The 19,460-nt window shown below is 32.1% G+C and overlaps 1 protein-coding gene across 1 annotated transcript in view; it reads left to right on the top strand.

Annotated features, from left to right (window-relative positions):
- The first annotated feature begins 1,537 nt into the window (after nucleotides 1-1,537).
- Nucleotides 1,538-19,460, top strand: part of LOC124365100 (inter-alpha-trypsin inhibitor heavy chain H4-like) — a 34,571-nt gene continuing 16,648 nt past the window's right edge. Inside the window, exons 1-7 of the mRNA XM_046821045.1 lie at nucleotides 1,538-1,616; nucleotides 7,004-7,074; nucleotides 9,666-9,814; nucleotides 13,284-13,379; nucleotides 14,087-14,225; nucleotides 17,387-17,501; nucleotides 18,239-18,399. Of these exons, the coding sequence (XP_046677001.1) occupies nucleotides 7,009-7,074; nucleotides 9,666-9,814; nucleotides 13,284-13,379; nucleotides 14,087-14,225; nucleotides 17,387-17,501; nucleotides 18,239-18,399 (726 nt within the window). The 5' untranslated portion in view covers nucleotides 1,538-1,616; nucleotides 7,004-7,008. The remainder of the gene's footprint in view (nucleotides 1,617-7,003; nucleotides 7,075-9,665; nucleotides 9,815-13,283; nucleotides 13,380-14,086; nucleotides 14,226-17,386; nucleotides 17,502-18,238; nucleotides 18,400-19,460) is intronic.

The following is a 19,460-nucleotide window of genomic DNA, read 5'->3' as shown; positions in this document are numbered from 1 at the left end:
AAAAATAAAAATTAAGGTAGTAATTTAATAGTACCTGTTTTAAAATAATCCTAGAATTTTAAAACTACATACTCAAAAACAATACATTTACATTTATTTTGTATAAATAAATGTCTCGGTTCATTCGGATCACAAGTTGCCCAGTTATGAATTTTTTAAAGTTGCACTATGGTTGAACAGTACCTAATCAGTACCATTTTTCGTTATTATAAAAACTGAACATTATTGTTTGTAAATTATTTGCCGCATGTGCATAAACGTAGAAATAAACAAGCTAAATTAGAATACAGTTCCAGTTATTGTAGCTCTACTGGTTAGTGTGTGGTTAACTTTCAGACCTAACTATCTTAACATTTTGATCCGAGAGTAATTATGCAAATTAATTAAAATACGTAATTCATTACCTAAAGTAGTATGGTCACATGCTAGGTTTTTGGAGGATCATCCATCCAATCAAAGGTTACAAACAGAATGTGTTAGTTCAATATACCACATAAGTAACATATAACAACAAACAAAATAGTTATATCCAACCCTATTTACTCTTATTAAATAAATTATAATGGATTGTGTTTGTAATTAAACAGGTTTTATGTAGGACCGTATTACTATATTTATTTTATAGATCGATTAATGTTCAATTTCTGATTACCAAATGATTACTGTTCAATAAATAGTTCATAAACTACAGAACTATTTATTAAAAAGCAGTATTGAAAACTGGAGATATACTTATATTCTTAAATATCATAATTTTAAATTCAGATAACGTAAGGGGGAGAGGTTTTTGCATGAAAACTTGGTCTAGAGTCTCAGAATTTGTAAATTCACGGCTGGACAAAGTCACCTCTTTCTTATTGTCTTATTTTGACAAGTGAACCATTACCACGCAGAATAACAAGAAGCGATTTCAAGTTCGGTCACCGAATACGACTTGTTTCAAAATATAATGGTCAGTTTTTATTATAATTCAAGTTTTTAAATATTGGTTTTTCGTATGTCACCACAAACTGTGCCATAGAATAGCAGGTTTTAGTAATGTTCATGTAAAACTCCTCAGTCAATAAAATTACAAATGTTAGATATATTTATTTGTGAAATATTTCTAGAGTATTACACTGTCTGCTAAATCAGGGATGTTGGAGAAATCAATTAGATATAATAGGTCAAACGATAACTCTAATAATTGGGTAACATGGAATTAGAAACGGATTTAACACTTCCGTACTTTGATATGTGTTATCTAAACATGAAGTTCTTATTTAATAATCTATGGTTAGAAAGACTCCCATAAAACTAAGCATGTTTATTTATTAAGTTTTTTTGTTTTATTGGAGAGTTCTTAAATTGTATGTAAAGCACAAAACTCGAGAAAAAATTACAATATAAAACTGGGAATAATTGATTAGTCGTGGATTTTTCAGATTATGTTTAAACTGCAGAACAGACGAGAAAAGGTTAGGGCAGTTACCTAGATAATAGGTCAAATGATAACTATTTCCCAATTAAGTGAACTGCATGCTTATCTGGCTATGGTCCAACTCGCTGCCTGACCCTGTCTGTATAAAGCCTCCCGCTCCTCGTATTCTTGCACTGTGCTCGGCACTCCTGCATTGGTAAGTGTACCTAGCAACACTTTATGCTACAGATTGTAAACACGCTTTGGTACAAAATTATAAAATATATTTTACTCAATAGTGTAGGTGGTATATATTTTTATTTATTTAATCAACGATTCCATCATTTGCAGAAAATCTGCATCCAATAAACAAAATACCCCCGGGCTCCGTCGGAAGCAAGTTAGATTTCATAAGTGGGCTTCCACTCTACACTTGGGCTTAATTTGCACAGCACTGATGGAACAATAACTCTCAATTTGGCAAGTGAATATAATAGTAAAACTTCCAAATATTTAAAATCCCTATAATCTTAAAACCTTGAAACAAAATTTTCCATAAGTATATAAACTTTTAACGAGAGCTGATTTAGTTACAAATAATCTGAAATTATGTTTGTAAACATATTCAGTAATAGCGGTTCAACTGGATTCTTATATAACTGTAAACGGTCACCTTTGTGAAACCTTAAGAATTATAGAAACATAGGTAATAATACATGTAGCTTGAAAACTTTATGAAATGTTTAATTTAGATTTATGTTATAAAATATTTGAAATAAATTGTTTTCCCAAATACGAATGACCTTAATCTTGAAACGTTTTATTGGTTTCCAACAAATCGAACAGTTATATGCGTAAACACTGTCTCTGTACTACGTCTAGTCTGAGTCTATTAAGAACCACGATAGCTCTCGTCTCACATTCTTGCAATGTTTTTGTACTACTTAAACCTGTGTATGCCTGCCACCTGGAAATCTTACAAGATATAACACAAATGTACAAATAAAAATTGTTGTAAATGATCTGAAAATTCTAAAATGCTTTTCTGTTTTGTTTTTCTGTTATATATTCGGTATGCTTCAAAAGTTCTGGATTTTTAAAATTATTCTTGTAAAGTAATGAGACTTGGTATATCAATATTATCCATAAAAATATAATTTTATAATTGTGGTTGTCAATATTTTTACCTCATCAGAGGGACAGCTCGCAAGAATCTCATCGCAAGATCTTATATTGGAGCATACGTCGAGACGTAATCATACGAAATCAAGTTAAAGGTCTTGGCATCAAAATTTAGTAGATGCCACAAACCGGACCTCAAAAGGTTTACTCTATCCAAAATGGCTGCGTTTTAGCTTCTAAACATATCCGGATATATTAACTGAGTTTCTTCATTGGTTCAATGAATTAGTTTTTGTGTGTTGGGAACAATGATTACAAAAAATGGAATTTCCGAGATAGTGTATTATTCTTGAAAAGTCATTAGCCTTTACATTCTTGTTAGTAAGTGAAATAAAAAGTGAAAGCAATTCATTGTTTATCTTATAAAATGTGATTATACAATATGTTCAGACAGGAAACTTAAGTTATTTTTAAATGTTACAAAAATGATCTTTGTGAAGTATGTGCAGATTTTTACAGTGAAATTGGTTTCTAACACACTTTTTATCAACTTTGACTAGTGGTGTATTTTGTATCTGTGATGTCTCTGATTGAAAGTAAAAGAATAACGCTGCTTATCATGAGGGGATGTGGTGACCATTTACGAACATTTCATCAAGTTGTGCATTTATGTATTGACAATTTCTCGAACAGGCCACCAATATCAAAGTCTATCTAGAACAGTCCCTCATTATTCAGAACAGTCTAAATACGTCATACATTCTACAAGTTATGCAGAACAGTCCAACGTTATGTAGAACAGTCCAAACACGTCCTACGTTCTACAAGTCACGTAGAACAGTCCTTCGTGTCAAAGAAAGTGGCAGTGTAAATGGCTGTGAAAGAAGTGGTAGACCTAAATCTGCTATAAACGAAGATAAATCGATAGAGTTTATTAATTACAGAGTTTCGTCGAAGAGCCACACACATCAACAAAAGCTACAGCATTTTTTATGGATAAGCCAATTTTCAGTGTTACAAATGTTAAGATATAACCACTATCATCCTTATAAGGTGAAATTGCTACAGGAGCTTTAAGGTTCCATATGAATTAATGTTGAGAGATATAATTAATTATACCGGCTTTACATAACTGTGTTGTGCCAGAGTTATAAAACAGTATGGTATCAACAGCATGGGGTACCATCTCACTATGCACTACAAATACGTGAGCTGCTGGACAGAAAGTTTCCCAATCGTTAGATAGGACGTAGGGGAGCAATACGGTAGCCACCAAGATCGCCAGATTTAAAAACTTTAGATTTATTTTTATGGGATAATTTAAAGCAAAGGTTTTAAGCCTGCCAACACAGAACATTATATTGAATTATATATATTATATACATATATATAATTCAATATATGTAAATAGAAGTCATTTGGCAGGTATTTGGTCTTCCGATCATATGTTAGTTTGGTTATTTAAACACATAATATGTGAAAGAAACGGCCAAATACAAAATAATTGAATCGTAAAAAGTGAGGGCTCTGTGGTGTAATGGTAGCACATTCACCCGGCAAGTGAGAGATCCGGGTTCGAGTCCCGGCGGAGCAAGTACTTTTTGCGATTCAATGTTTATTGAAATATATTTTATATATATAATAATTATATATATATATGTGTGTGTGTGTGTGTGTGTGTGTGTGTGTGTGTGTGTGTGTGTGTGTGTGTGTGTGTGTGTGTGTGTGTGTGTGTGTGTGTGTGTGTGTGTGTGTGTGTGTGTGTGTGTATTCTTCAATATATATCGTATAGGTCGTAAAATATCCATGTATACTTTCTTGCATTGATTAAGTATTTGGTAATAAATAATTGAGGTATTATTTTAGTAAGATTAACAATGAAAAATGAAATATTTTTTGGTTGTTCCATAATCAAAGATACTGGTTTATTAGATTTACTTTATTATGAACGCTCGATCCCTAAAATATGTCTTGTAAAATAATTAATAACATTTAATAATTAAAAGAAAGTAACGCGTGTATGTTTCTTTTGTTTAGTCAAAATGTATACAAAACAAAAGCGGAAGTTTCAATTGATTTTCAGGGGTTTCCAAGTACACACCTCAGTTTCGTCCTACGCTTAATTGAGTTCAATTTCACAGTTGGCAGCAATTGCCTTTTCCTCTTGGCAATACAGGCTTCTTCATTATTGAACCATTTGTTACAGCATCAGTAATATTTACTCCCGCAAAATTCCACTCCTTGTGCCAATATTTATTATTAAAATTTCACAGGCTATATGATTAGACAAAATACAACAATTTATGTATCCAACACTAGCATTCTAAATATTACGTACGGGTTCATGGTTTATATGTAATACATAATTACCTATCATTATTAAAAAGACTTATTTAGCTTTTCTTATATCCTGGAAGATAATATGAGACGTACAAAATCCTTTTAGGCATATTTTGAAGACATGAAGGCATGGTAAAATTTGTATTACATTTACAATATATTTGTAGCTTGTGGTAATCTGTATGATATTATTTTCATTATCTTTTATGATTTAAAGAGTTTTAATAAAAAATAAAATATTCTAAAACAGTATTTAAAGAAATTTTTGTTATTTAGTACCAATTGAATAGTTGTACAAATCTAATTTTTATATTATTTAATAATTAGAGTAATTAAATTATTAGGTATAAGTAAACTAAACATACGGTAATATTTTGGAACTTTGCAGTTTTAGATTCTCTAGCAAATTGTGGGCACATTTCTACAGTTTTTAAAACGATAGAATTATTACTTAAAGACATGTTTTGAACGAGTGCATTATATGCTAATATTTTACTGTGATATCTCACCTACATTCAAATATTAGATATATGCGACAACATTCACAGCTAACTGTTTTGATGGACTTATTAGATTAAAACTTTCCGGTGCTTTATTGAGTGAGGAGATGTCAAGCTGACTTCAAGTTGCTATTTTTAATTTTATGGTTAATGGCCGCATGTCCAAATTTTTGTTTATTAAAGACTCTCCGCGTATTCAGTTTTTCGGTGTATTGGTAAAACTTTTGAACTGTTTTCATGTACCGTTTGATTGGAAGCTGAATTCTGGAATTTCATTGGGAGTTGGATATACAACAGACATGGTATCTTCATCTTGAACTATGTCTTGATAAATTTGTTGTTACATAAGCTCTTAACAGCTAGACCCAGAGTTATATTCTTGGAAGTTTTGATTGTGTGGTCGAAGTAGCATATACCATATCTTGTCCAAGAGAAAAAATTGTTACATCGTTATTTAATTTTTTACGTGCTGTTCTTGATAAATGGGAAAGGTCACAAAAAAAAATAAATGTTCTCATGAAAGCATGTTAAACGTTCTGGCACATAATTAGACTCACATCTATTCAAAATCTTCAGCAGTACAATCTTCAGACAATTCCGTCGTATTAGAATTAAGAACTTCTTCACAGAATTGTGTTGTAACTCCACGATCGTTTCTTTCATTGCCATAGTTGTATATAAATCATTGTATGTAACAATTTGGGTGGGAAATAGCAGATATTTTTTTATTGCGTATACTAAAATTTCTCATAGCAAGGCATAAAGCTGTATTTGAAGCCTTCCGTTTTTAAAGAATTCACTTTCATTCATTTTTAAAATATCAAGTAGGTATTGATCTTTACCAAATATATGATACAAAATATGGGAGCTATCGATAAAAGAATTAATGTTTTCTAACATCTCGATAGCATTGTGTTTTGCTGCACGTTTCAATAATTCAGTTGTTCGAAATATATTCACAGCCACTTTGTTGTTTGTGTGATTGTTTAGCAAATGAAGAATTTTTGTAGGGATAAGTTTTTATTACAAACGGGAACTTTTATATAAAACTGATCGTCATATTCCTCGAAGTCTGGATAAGGATCGTTTGATAATTCCACTCTGAACATTTTCAACCCCTAAGAAACCGATATTCAGTAACATGGCATTGGAATTATAATGTCAAAACATTATTCTTTTAAAGGTAGTAAAACAATTTAAAAAATTTTGACGTATAAAAAATATTTTGTTTTTTTATTCACGGTCTTACTAATTCGGCAATAATTTGGAATTTGCATTTAAGATTAGCTTACTAATGTATCCAGAAACTTATCCACGACTGTTTAGGATTCTTTAAGTCCAATAAAATCATGGATTCTGTTTAGTACAAAGGTTGACAATGTAGGGCTGCAAAAAATCGTTGTATTCCCAATTCCCAGTTACCGTTGCAGAGTAAGCCAGCGTATCCCTAATTCCTACAAACTGGTGAGATGGGACTGCCGGCAAAGCTGTGCTATTTCTAAATCAGCCGTAAACTAATTCTGTGATTTTCAATGAAGCCAGTGTATTTACAATGCCACCATAAGACTGGTGAGTTGGAGTTATGGTTGCCGGTGAAAGTAACCGATGTTATGTACACATTGAAACAGCTGCTGTGTTGCAGGCACTATGTGGTGGTCAGTGTTTGCAGTTTGTCTGCTGCTGGCTGTGGTGGAGAGCTCCTCTAACCATGTGGTGAGTGTGTATTAGGTATGCAACGTTTGCTACTGTTTGATAGTTTACATAAGGCGTGGTTTTAGTTGTTCACTGGATACTAAAACTGGTGGATGATCCGATAAAACTAGACCAGACAATAAATTTATAGCCTTTTGACAATGTTTAAACTTAGCATCTCAGTAAGACGTTCCACTTTCCCCTCAGATTTGATCATTGATACTTCATATGTGTTAAAGAAGAATAGCGTTTTTAATATCAAAAAGAAGGATGTAAATTTGGGAGAAAATGAATGATGCAGGGTTGAATTTATCATTCCATGACGGAGTCGGTTGTCTACTCCAACAAAAGGGAGTCATATTAAAAGTATTTCGCTTTTGACTGGCTGAATGTTTATTGTAAAATTTGTTATTTTAAATATCTAAAAATAAATTATTTAAAGTGGTATAGTTATATAACACATAATAGAATGAATTTCTGTGAAATGCGATTAATTTTAAGTTGATTATACTGGGTCACTATTGAACGTACACCTCAAATTCCCGATTGTAGCCGCGGAGGTTGTCCGCCATCGCGCGTTCGTCTCCTGGAAAAATTACCTGTGTACCCAACGACAGACACGTCATTGTAAATATGATAACATTTTTATGTTCATTTATTGTTTTATTACATACGAATGGAATTTATAGTGTTTATTGTGACTGAGTGAATTTTGATAAAGAAATGTATTTTAGTACCAACAAGTTTACTTTACTTGTTGAACAGCACTCCAGATTCAAACAGACCATCTACGTGATCTCCCTAAAAGAATAAGATATTTCAATAAATAATTATTTTTCGATTCAAAGAGGTATTTTGTTTGGTTAGATCAATTACTAAATTATCCATATATCCATTGAAATACTTTAAATAAATTATAAAATGGGTTTCAATTTAATTTCCTTTACTCAAACATTCGGCTACTAACATTAAAAAGACATATTCTATTCGTGACAAATAATCCACGATTATCATAATAGGAAATGAAATTGATAGCTTACAGAAATAAGACACCTTTAACCTGCTAATCAATTTTCAGTTTACATATTTGTATGGTATTGACCTAGTAATGTTGCAACTGGAGATATGAATTTATCACAGTCCGTGTAAAAGGTTGAAGATAAATCCTTCTGACCTCTTGTTATTTATTATTGGTCAAGGGTAGCATTTTTGCTATCGTGACTCATTTATAACCTATTCCTTTGATATATTGAAACACTACAAACTAAAGATAGCTTTCAATTTTATTAGTAAAGGTGTTAAGATAATAATTAAAGATAAATAAAAAAACTGTTAATACATTTCTGTTGACAATTTTAGTTATCTCTACTAGTATTTACACTTAAGAATTATATTTATATCGCATTTCATTCACAAATATACATTTGTTTTCACTTCAAATATTTGGAAATTTTCATATAAATATCAAACTTAGGGGTTAAATTAATGGGATTTAACTATTCAACACACGTCTAAAACTGGTCTGCCTCTCCTACATCCAACGTGCAAACTGATAAAATATAGAGGATTTTAATGAGGTATAATATTAAAAGTGTACTCACGTGGGCAGAGAAGTTGAAGAACTGTTTTATAACACTTCCACTGTGCATGCCTGAGATTACGTAATTTCATGTTGATTTATGGCTCAGTCTGCATTATTAAAAAAAACTTTTAGTATATACTAAAAGTTTGTTGGTTTGTTGGTTGTATATACAGAAGTTCGTGAAAACCAACGGACAATTAATGGTTGAGATGATGTACCCGGCTCAAAGGCACTTTCGGCCGAGTGCTGTCGAGTTTATTAGGCTTCATGCATCGCCACTGCCTCCCTTTTGTATTATTTCACAAATGTATTGGATGGACCAGACCAAAAGGCAAAGCTTGGGAGACTAAACAAAAATATTTATAATGAGTAGTGACCTAAAAGCTGATGAGGTAAATCGCGTTTGTCTCAGTAGTGCAAGTATAATTTCTAATTCATTCTAGACCCTGTTTTAATAGTATGGACTAATGATAAATAAAAATAGTGTATATCAGTGAATCACCAGTGTTACAAAGCAAAGCCTTCCAAGACAAGTATCATGTTATTTATGATCATAGAATATCATTCAAGCAAAACTAGTAGTTTAAAGTTTCACACTATAATATTACACTATTATCCATAAAACAGCGTACAAATAGAGTTGGCTTTGTCACAAATCTATGACTGAAATTAACGTCTCTTTTCGTGGGTATTTACACAACTAAAAAAACTAAAATATTTAAGGTACATATAAAAGGTACATATATTTAAGGTATATTTAAGGTATACAATTGTTGTATTTTTATTTGCTGTGAGGTGACAACTTCATGCAATGTATCATGTTTTCTTTTAGGTATGACAAAAGTCTCTAAAATGCATTATTTCAAGTGAGTCAAATTTAAAATCAGGTTATTTTAAATTTTGCAAGAAACAAACAAGATGTCATCACTTCTCTCATCTTATCAAATTTATGTTTTCTTTTAGACGTTCCATATCTTCACTTAAATAAATGTGTTTATAATGTTTTTAACCGCTTATGTAATCTGTAAAGGTGAAGTCCCTGCACATAACGTCAGATATCAAGAACCGCTACGCCACCACTCATGTCACCAGCAAGGTTGCCAACACAGGGGACAAAGCTAGCAAGGTTCCATTCTACGTCACCTTCCCGGACTCAGCGTTTCTCACAGAGTTTGCCATGTATGTAACACCTCTCAAACTTGACGAACGAATCCGATGCAACCAGAATATATTTAACTGGAAACAAATAAATATGTCAGGAGAGATTTCTAGAGCTCCTTGTCGCATGGTTTGAAATGCGAATTACGCTAGCAACCGCCGGAGCATCACAGGTTCCATTTATAGCACGGCCATAAAGCTCAAAGCTGTGGTATATATCCCAATAGTAAAGTAATGTGTATATCCCAGGTTATTCATGTGACCTTATTACATTTTTATTGGCAATATTAATTTCATAACATTAATCTTCTTATTCCGTTCATCACCTGAGATCCATGGAAAGATCAGAATAGTCCTGAGACGAAACCAGCTTCTTCAAAGCCTAAATAAGTGTCTCAATATTATAAAAACATGATGTATCGAGTGAAATGGTATTGTTATTTATTAAATTGTAATAAATGTATTAATAATTGTAATTGTAAATTGTAATAAATAAAATTATTTATTAAATGTATTCCTATATTCCCTGTTGCCGGGAACAGGAAATATAGGAAATATACATACTATATATATGTATATTCTGCTTTTATGGAATGAGTATAAGGTACTGTAAAACTACAATAAAATAATTGGTAAATGGTAACTTTTAGAGGGATATATTCTGCTACAATATCAATTTGGCAGTAAATTATGATTGTACGAATAGTGATAATGAATAGTAATAATGAATAGTAATTGTTCTAATCATTTACAAAGCATGAAACCCATTTTCTACCAATTTTGTATACTGTATAATCGTTAAATCTAAGTAATATTTGGTTATAAATGATGACTAAGTCTAAATTTCACATGTGTAATGATAATGTTATATTTATGTCCAAACAAACACTGTTCTATATATAGAACAAAAACTTTATTTTAAATTATACATTTTTATATAGAGTGGTGTTAAACTTTTTGAAATAGGTGGGTAGTTTTATTGAAAAGTTTTTTCCTTGACATCTTCTCTGTAAACAAAAACTAATCACTCTTGCTTTATCTGACATCTTCAAAAGGCTCTTCTACTTGGCATTTAGGTACAGGACGACCCAGAGGATTGTATAGACTGTTTAGATAAAACACACAGTAACATCCCTTCAAAAATCCAAAAGAGTCAAAGGTTCTTTATGTACACTTTCTTGTGTACAATTCAGATACATTTCAAGAACTCCAATAAAAATAGGCAAATACCACCTTATGCCTTTTATGTCTATGTTGTTATTATACACTATTCTATCATGAAGATCCATACTGACCACTGAGCTTCTATAGCTTTTTTATGACCCTGGTGATGCGTACGGGACATCTCTTCTTTGCTGTACCGTTGTGCAGAAGGCATTGATTCAACGTAATAGCTAAGTTCGTGACCTGTTTTACAACACTGTTATCATCATGCCAACATGAAAGGCGAATGGTCCTTTCTACACAGAAATAAAGTCACTCTTCCACTAATTTATAATAATTTCAGAAAAAAAGTGGACAATTTAATTAGCTATTGGTTATAATTGTATCCGATCACAACCCAAAGATCATATAACTCATATAGCAGATTCAAGTTGATAAAAGAATTGTCAAAATATACATTGTATCTTATTGGCGTTTCTACTAAGGTCTATAGATTTTCATCTACTTTTGGGCCCAGCATCACCTGAAACCATTCTTTTGCTACAATATAAGGTAAATATTATTTTTAATCCGTTGACTCTAAAGAGAGTCCAAATTTTATACCGAAATCTTATTGGGTTGTCCTTAATAAACTATTTTATTCTGTGTCGTCCAAAATACTTCGCAATCATTTCATTAACAGCTAGTTAGTCGTCAAATAAACTGTACTTACACAATAATTAACACACTAATTCCAAACAGGGATGTGATCTTGGATACTTTGTCACAACTGGTGTCATCGTTAAGTTTTTTATTTTCATTAAAATGGATGTAAGATTTCAGCAGTTTAATGTATTCCTAGACATGGAATTAGCAATTAGAGGAATATCCAAATCTTCCATATTACTCCATTAATGGACCTTTGCGTGGTAACCAGAGAACATAAAGGTGCCAAACATGACTTTTAATTCTTCTAACATTAATCTTTTTACATTAGACTACAGTTTCATAACAGCCATACTCACACTGAGTAACAGACTGCAGGAGAGCCCTTCACAGTCAAGGAGCATCTTAAACCTCAGCGATGACTTACTCCAGCCTCACACAGCTATTTACCTACCACTAACACTCAGATATAAACTACTACTGTTCAGATATACAATTAATTCTTTATTAGCACAAATTATATAAAAGTTGTAATTTTAACTAGAACATATATGTTTAATACTTTTTCTTTTATTGTAAAATATTATTTTTCTTATTTTTTTTATTAATACAACCTAAAAAGTTTAATAATAAGAAAACTTATTTTTATTTAGTTGATCGGAATTAATACTTTCTGTAAAAAGTATTATTGTTAAAAAAGAAGTAAGAATATTTAAGATAATATTTAGTAATTGTAACCTATAAATATGACAGTGGTAGGAAATAGGTTGTTGGTTTTAAAAATATTATATTGTACATTTTATACATTTTTGTTCATTAACTTTTATGAAAAGCAAATTCTTAATTGGCTGAGCGTAAGCGAATTGGCCTCTTTTTATTTGAATCACTTAAGGCGCTGAAAAAGATTCATTCCTGTCTCTCTCTGTCTGTCCGCACCATAAATCGAAAATGAAATGACATCTGAAATGACATTTACTAATATAGTAACACTGAGTTTGATGATGATGAATGTCACTCCAAGGGCTGAGCGTTAGTAAGTATTATTACATTGGTGTTATGGGTGACCATGACGGCAATGAAAAAATAGTAGAATAAGTAAGTTTATAAACGAACTGAGTACAGTGTTATGAGATTTTAACATTAGTGGCATTATTATTCATAGACTAATGAAAAATTAATAGAATAAAAAGTCAGTATCAAAAGTCGGTTCCAAGATTTTATTCAGTGGACTGCTGCGTTGTAGTAACCAAGCTCATCGGAACTTTTATCTTACTATTTGAACACTGCTATATAACCAGAACTTAATGAACAAAATGTGAACGTATCGTGTGATATTAAAAAAATATCTCATCTCTACACTTCAAAATTTGTATGAAACTTCATTTGAACATAGATAAGAATAAGTGCATGTCCAACTATGCTATTGAGCGTCATTGAAGCCTACCACTCAGTAGACTACACTATTTATATTTTGTCCCCCGTGGGGATGTAAAAAGTTCTTTTATATAACCTGTCTGTTTATCTGTCCTAAAAACATCTCAAGCATGATATGAGCAATAGATTTGAAATTTGTATGCAGTTTCCGTTAAGCTTGTTACGCAACACATAGTGCCGTACCTTGTTTAATAAAAGATAGGATGATGCTCTACTTTAATATATATCATCTTATTTCTGTCTGCAGTGAAGAGAATGGCCGAGAGGTTAAAGCTACACTACACAAGAACGAAGACGTTAAAGACCTTGACAAGGAGTTTGGAGAAGATGTGCTCTCTGTATTGTAAGTTTATTTGTATTGAAACCAGTTTGTTTTGTATTTTTTGAGTGTATTGAATATTGTTCAATATCGAAAACTTAAAATTACTCTAAATAAGATAAATGTGCTAAATAATGATCTAAATAAGATAAAAATGCAAGATAAATGGTAAATTATTTAAATTGTTTTTATTAAAAAAAAGCACTTTCAAATGCACTTTTAAATAAATTTTAAATGAAATATCATACAATATTAATGTGTTCTATTTGTTTGATGACTCATTATTGTTATATATTTATTATATTATTTGTTTATAACAATGATTATTTAACATTTACGGTTATGTATATAAAGTAAAAAGAAGAGCCCGGAAACTAATGGTAGTCAGTGGTATAACTGGGGTCTAGGATGTAACAAGAGCAGCGGTATTTTGGAGTATACAGTAAACTTCTGGAGTATAACGAGAAAATCTGTAATATAATGAGGGATTTTGGATATAGATCGATAGCGTCTGTAATATAACGAAGGATCTGGCATATAATAAGAACCTATGGTATGACGAAAGGTCTGCGATATAAAGAACGGCTGGAATATAATGAATGCCTGGGATATGACGAAATCATCTCTGTAAAACAATGAAATCCTTCGGCTCATGCCGTTAGCCATGTTAATTCTGATTAATTAAAAGTAAGGATAGTTCATCTGTATCAACTTATCCTCTTCATGTACAGTGTAAGAGATGCAAACCAGTTCGCAGTTCTCGTCAATGTGGAGGCAAAAGCGGAGGTGACCTTCAAACTGACCTACGAAGAGTTATTGTCCAGACACTTGGAGATCTACTCACACAAAATCCATGTCAACCCTCAACAGGTGAGCTACTGTACAACATATTAACACTGCTGAATTGAGAAAATTATCACTAAAAACCTATCCCACTTTGTTCAAATAGTGTTTATTTTTACAAAACAAAGAGTAAAGCGTTATTTTTCCTAGTCACAGAAAATTAGAATTTAACAAAACTTTTATACTTATGGAAATGAAATAGATAAGAAGTTACATCTTTCTTCCCTGCGTCTTAGTTAATGACATTAATATATCTTACATGAATTCTTTGGTGATCAGTTATAAAGTTGTGGAGTAGATGTAACGGTTCAAATAGAAGATATAGCAATGTAAAATAGTGTAAGAAGTTAGTAGTAAAAACAGGTATGAATTCTTATGATAATGAAGGTAGCCAATGTCAAATACAAAAAAGGTGTGAAAAAATACATTTTTAAATTTTGGCACCAGTAACTTTGTTATTTTACAAAAAACATATAAAAAACTTCAATACAATTTGTAGAAACTTTTATTCTGAACCAAACGGTGTAATTAAAGTACACAAAGGGTGAATAGATGTTTGATTAAATTATTTTTATTCATAAGAGTACAAAGTAAAACAACTAAAAAACATTAAATCTAAACCCAACCAAATTACAATACATTTTCTAAGGTGTCTTCGCCGACTTCAATGCATTTTTTAGGTCGTTTAAGAATGTGTTTGGTTGCTTTCCATATAATTAAACAGGGCGTTCCTTTAGCTACGTAAAAGTTTTATCAACACGTCCAAGTAACGCCACACGGGAATTAACTTTGACCTCGTAAACTTTCTGCTTCATCCATACATATATGCAAACATCCAACGGCATATGATCTGGTAACTTGGATGGCCAGTACATAGAACCTCCACAAACCATCCATTTATTTGGATGTTAATTCAAGTAAAGGTGGAAACATTTTTTTAAAAATCATTTTGGAAGTACAGCTGACTTCGCGTTACAAAACATCTTCAAGCAATGTCAGTAATTCTTCTTGGAGATACTGTACTATGTATGTCTGACCTGCTAAGTACTCTTTAAAAATAAATGGCTCATTCAGCTGATCGTGAATAATACCACCATACGTTAATGCTAAAACGCTGTTAAAATTTACGTTCGATTGCTGCATGAGGGTTCACTTCTGCCCATGAATGTTGGTTTTGTAAATTGTTGATATCACCACGAGTGAATTGTAACTCATCGGTAAATAAAATATACTTAAAAAGTCGACGATGAATGTTTAACTAAATGCAGTACTCCAAGCGATGGGTATTGCCTCCTGGATGTAAATGCTGTATTTGTTGTTTAAGGTATGGATAGAGCCTCGTATTATTGAGTGTTCTCCATACTTTACTTTACGTAACCCTGAACCGTTTAGAAATGCATATTGTACTAATAGCTGGACTATGTTCAACAGCAGCAACAATGTTTTCTTCTACGATAATATCATGTTGGTAAGAGCGGTCATACTGGAACTTTGCGCTAGGAAGTGATCCAGTTTCCCTTAACATAAGAAAGCATTAACTGTGCTGGCATTTGGAATGCTGCGGTAAAGGTAACGTTTGTATTCTTCAGCAGCAGCACCACCCCAATATCAGCGTATTCTAAATAAGTGTGGCATTACTACTCCAATAATTCGATATTTACTACAGACAAGACAATACTTACACGGACTGAAACTCAATTACTACAAACAGAACAATACGCAAATAGACTGTAACTCAGTTCTTAGCTCTAAAACTTATTTCAATTCTACAATTTAAATCATATAATTATTGAATAGCTGCTTATTGCATTGCCAACTTTTGAAGTAAAAACTTCCTGCAAAACATAATTCTGTTTTTTTTTTTTTTAATCAAATTAGATAACCCTGCACAGTAAGCCAGCTGTACCTTAATGCACTGCTGCTAAAGTAATCTCCTCTAATAAATAGTTTTTCGTTTAAAATTAAAATTTACAATTTCTTAACAGCACTTACATTTTTTAATAGGGAATTTTTTGTCAGTAAAATTTTAAAGGCGTATTATACTGTTATGAATGAGAATTTATTTTATCAACCATTTATTCGCTTTCTGTGAACTTTATGTACACCGTTTTATTCAAAATAAAATTTTCTACAAGTTTTATTTTTAATTTTGATATGTTTTTGTGAAATGACAAAATTATTGTTACCCAAAGATAAAACAATGTGTTTTTCACTCTAATTTTAGAATTGACACTGTTTTTCTAAAGATAAACTACTCTTAAGAGTAAGTACTAAAATGGTGAGTTTAAATCCGAGCGAAGTATTTGGCCCGCTACTCGCTAACGAAGCATTTCCGGACCCATTTTTATATAAACCTTTTTCATCATTTTTGCATGAACAACGAGCTCCCACAGTTTCTGCATATCTTCGTGAATCACCTTGTGTAAAGAAGATTACTAATAAGAATATAACAATTTATTTATAAGTGTTTAAATTATCAAACTATAGACCCACCTAATAAGGACATGTATAATTACTGTTATTCCAATTAAGTTTTTATTCTATAACAGTGCTGATTATGATCATTGAAATTCGATGTTTCACCCTTAGTTTAAATCTTTTAAATCTTAATGCAAGAACATCATAAAAAATATTATTATGAAGTGAATATATTTAATGTTGATAGTGACTTCGCAGTGATCTAATCTACTAGGACACATGTATTTTCGGACTCAGTAGCATTTTATTCTCTTCCTTTCCAAAGTCTTTCCGATAAATTAATTTAAATTATGACTTTCCAGGATCGTTTTGCAAATTAATTAATTTTTAGCAGTACAGCTTCAATTACAAAACAATACAGTTTCTTCTGGATACAGACTATCCTGATTAACTGTACAGCTTTGTAAAATAATGAATCAAAAGAATTACCTAATGAAATTGAAAGCTTTTGCAATGAAATGTAAATTAATGTAGGTTACTATCAGTATAGTGCGTTTAGTACTATTAGTAATATAATCGGTGTCAAGGTTAAATAGAAGTTTTAAGTTCATTTTTAATGACTTCGCTTCGCCCAGCCAAAATATTACTTGATTAATTATATTTTTAATAATTCTTTTTACTAAATACTCCTCTTACGAGAACCACTTGTGTTACCCAATAGCTTTTTCAATTTTAAACTTGAATTTTCATAAAATATTTGTGTTCCATAGATCGTTGATGATTTGAAAGTGACAGTCAACATTGAGGAGCCAACTATAATCACATATTTGAAAGTGCTTAAGTTCCACGGATTTAGTAACGTCTTTTCGAGGGACAACGACAAGGGTAAGTTTTTTATTATGGAACTGTATAAGAAATATAAGATCTATCTGAATCCACAAGACAAAGTTGTAGGGTACTTTTTCAAATAAAACTGAGACTTTCTTCTGCAAGAGTGTTCAAGCACTTCATTATGGATTTATTTGCTGAAATAAATTAAGACATGTAATAAGTGTCAATATGCCGCATGCGGCAAGATGAATGACTTTATGACCACCTTAGCTTAAGGGCAGGGCTGAAGCTCTTTAACTAAGAGGTAACGGGTTTTTCAAAGAGGTCAATACAATTTGGCAAAAGGATTAGCCGTTTGTAAATCACTTAAAATGTCATTGACACAGAAAGGACCCCCTCAAAAACAGTATTTACTAGTACTAAATTACTATTTGGAAAACATCCAACTACTTTCCAAAGTTTAACCATAGTTATCTTCAGAAATCTTCCTTCAACCCTCGTTTGACAGGTCTTTAATAGAGATTTAATGAGAGCCTTTAAGTGTGTGATATTAATAAAACACCTTGTTTTTTGGAAGACGGACTGGGCACTGAAAACACTAGAAAAAACTGTTAACACGCAGTTATAATAGTGTGTGTTTTGCATAGCTTTAAAATAAGTGAAGTTGTTTGAGTTGAATAACATTTGAAATATGTTACGTGGTTTATAAGTTATTTAAAACCTTGTTTGTATAGAAGTACAGTAAAATTATGCACCGACACTTTAAGAAGTTAACAAATTTTAATTTTCAGACAGTGAGATTGCAACAATAGAAAACAAGAGTCCCCAGAGTAAGGTGATTGTCTGGGCACCATCTGCCGATCAACAGAGAGCCATGAACGCCAAGGGAATCCAGGGCGAGATTGTTGTCCAATATAATCTTGATCGGTTGGAACACGCTGAGCCGTACTTGGTCAGTAGTTTATATAAACATAACAGTTAATTGTGGGTAACAGTTTGTTTCGATTGAAAATGCTTAAGGATTTGAGTGACATGTATTATCCTCGGTATCTTTGTAATCATAAATATTAAATGAGGATTGATAAAATACAAAACGCAACACTAACAGGACCTCCCGATTACATCCAAAAGTAGTCTGTATTGTATTTTAAAATGCAGATCTCAACGTGCGTTTCATTACTGGAGTTAAAAATGCCCAGATGATTCCCTTTTCTTAAATGTGAAAGTCGTCTGTAAACTCTGAATACTAAAAAAATTTCAATTGGAATGTGTTTATTTTGTTTTTCAACACATTACAAAGAACTGACCCGTTGAACCTTATTCACACTTACGGTACACTCACCACTAAAACTACACTCTGCCATTTTCATTCCAAGCTTTAACCATATTTATCTTCAGAAATTTATTTTTCCTTAGTCAGTTAAAAGTATCAATCCTTATCCATTGATACTGTCATATGATACTATCAATTACTAATAGTGTTTTAAAATGATAGACTCAAATATCCATCCTTCGCCCTTTTTACTGGTGATATCATCAGGTTTACATCACCAAGGAAAATATATTTTCATCCGTGTGGTGCTGCAGTACAGATCTTGAACTTACTTCAAACCTACTAGGTACTGAGTTAAATAGTTGACATCATTTCTAATTGGCAATGTCAATTTTGTCGTTGTTAACAATGTCATGTTAACAATGAAAAAATTGACATTGCCAATTAGAAATGATGTGGGTGGTGCGAGGGTGGAGACTCTGCAGGTTTGGCAGCGGAGGTGGACGGAAGGATCGGACGGTCGTTGGACCTTCCGTCTCATTCGAGAGCTTCAATCCTGGATAGATCGTGGCCACGGGGAGATAGATTTCTACCTGTGTCAGTTCCTGACGGGGCACGGTTACTTTAGGAAGTACCTCTACAGGATGTGAAAAGGCAGGTCGCCTCGGTGTGCTTACTGCCCGGGGGAAGATGATGATGTTCATCACACCTTCTTCGCTTGCGGGCGCTTCACCGAGGCC

This window comes from Homalodisca vitripennis, chromosome 1 (assembly GCF_021130785.1).
Source record: "Homalodisca vitripennis isolate AUS2020 chromosome 1, UT_GWSS_2.1, whole genome shotgun sequence".
NCBI lineage: Eukaryota > Metazoa > Arthropoda > Insecta > Hemiptera > Cicadellidae > Homalodisca > Homalodisca vitripennis.
The sequence above is the reverse complement of the archived record's forward strand: the minus strand, read 5'-3'. Positions and strand labels throughout refer to the sequence as shown.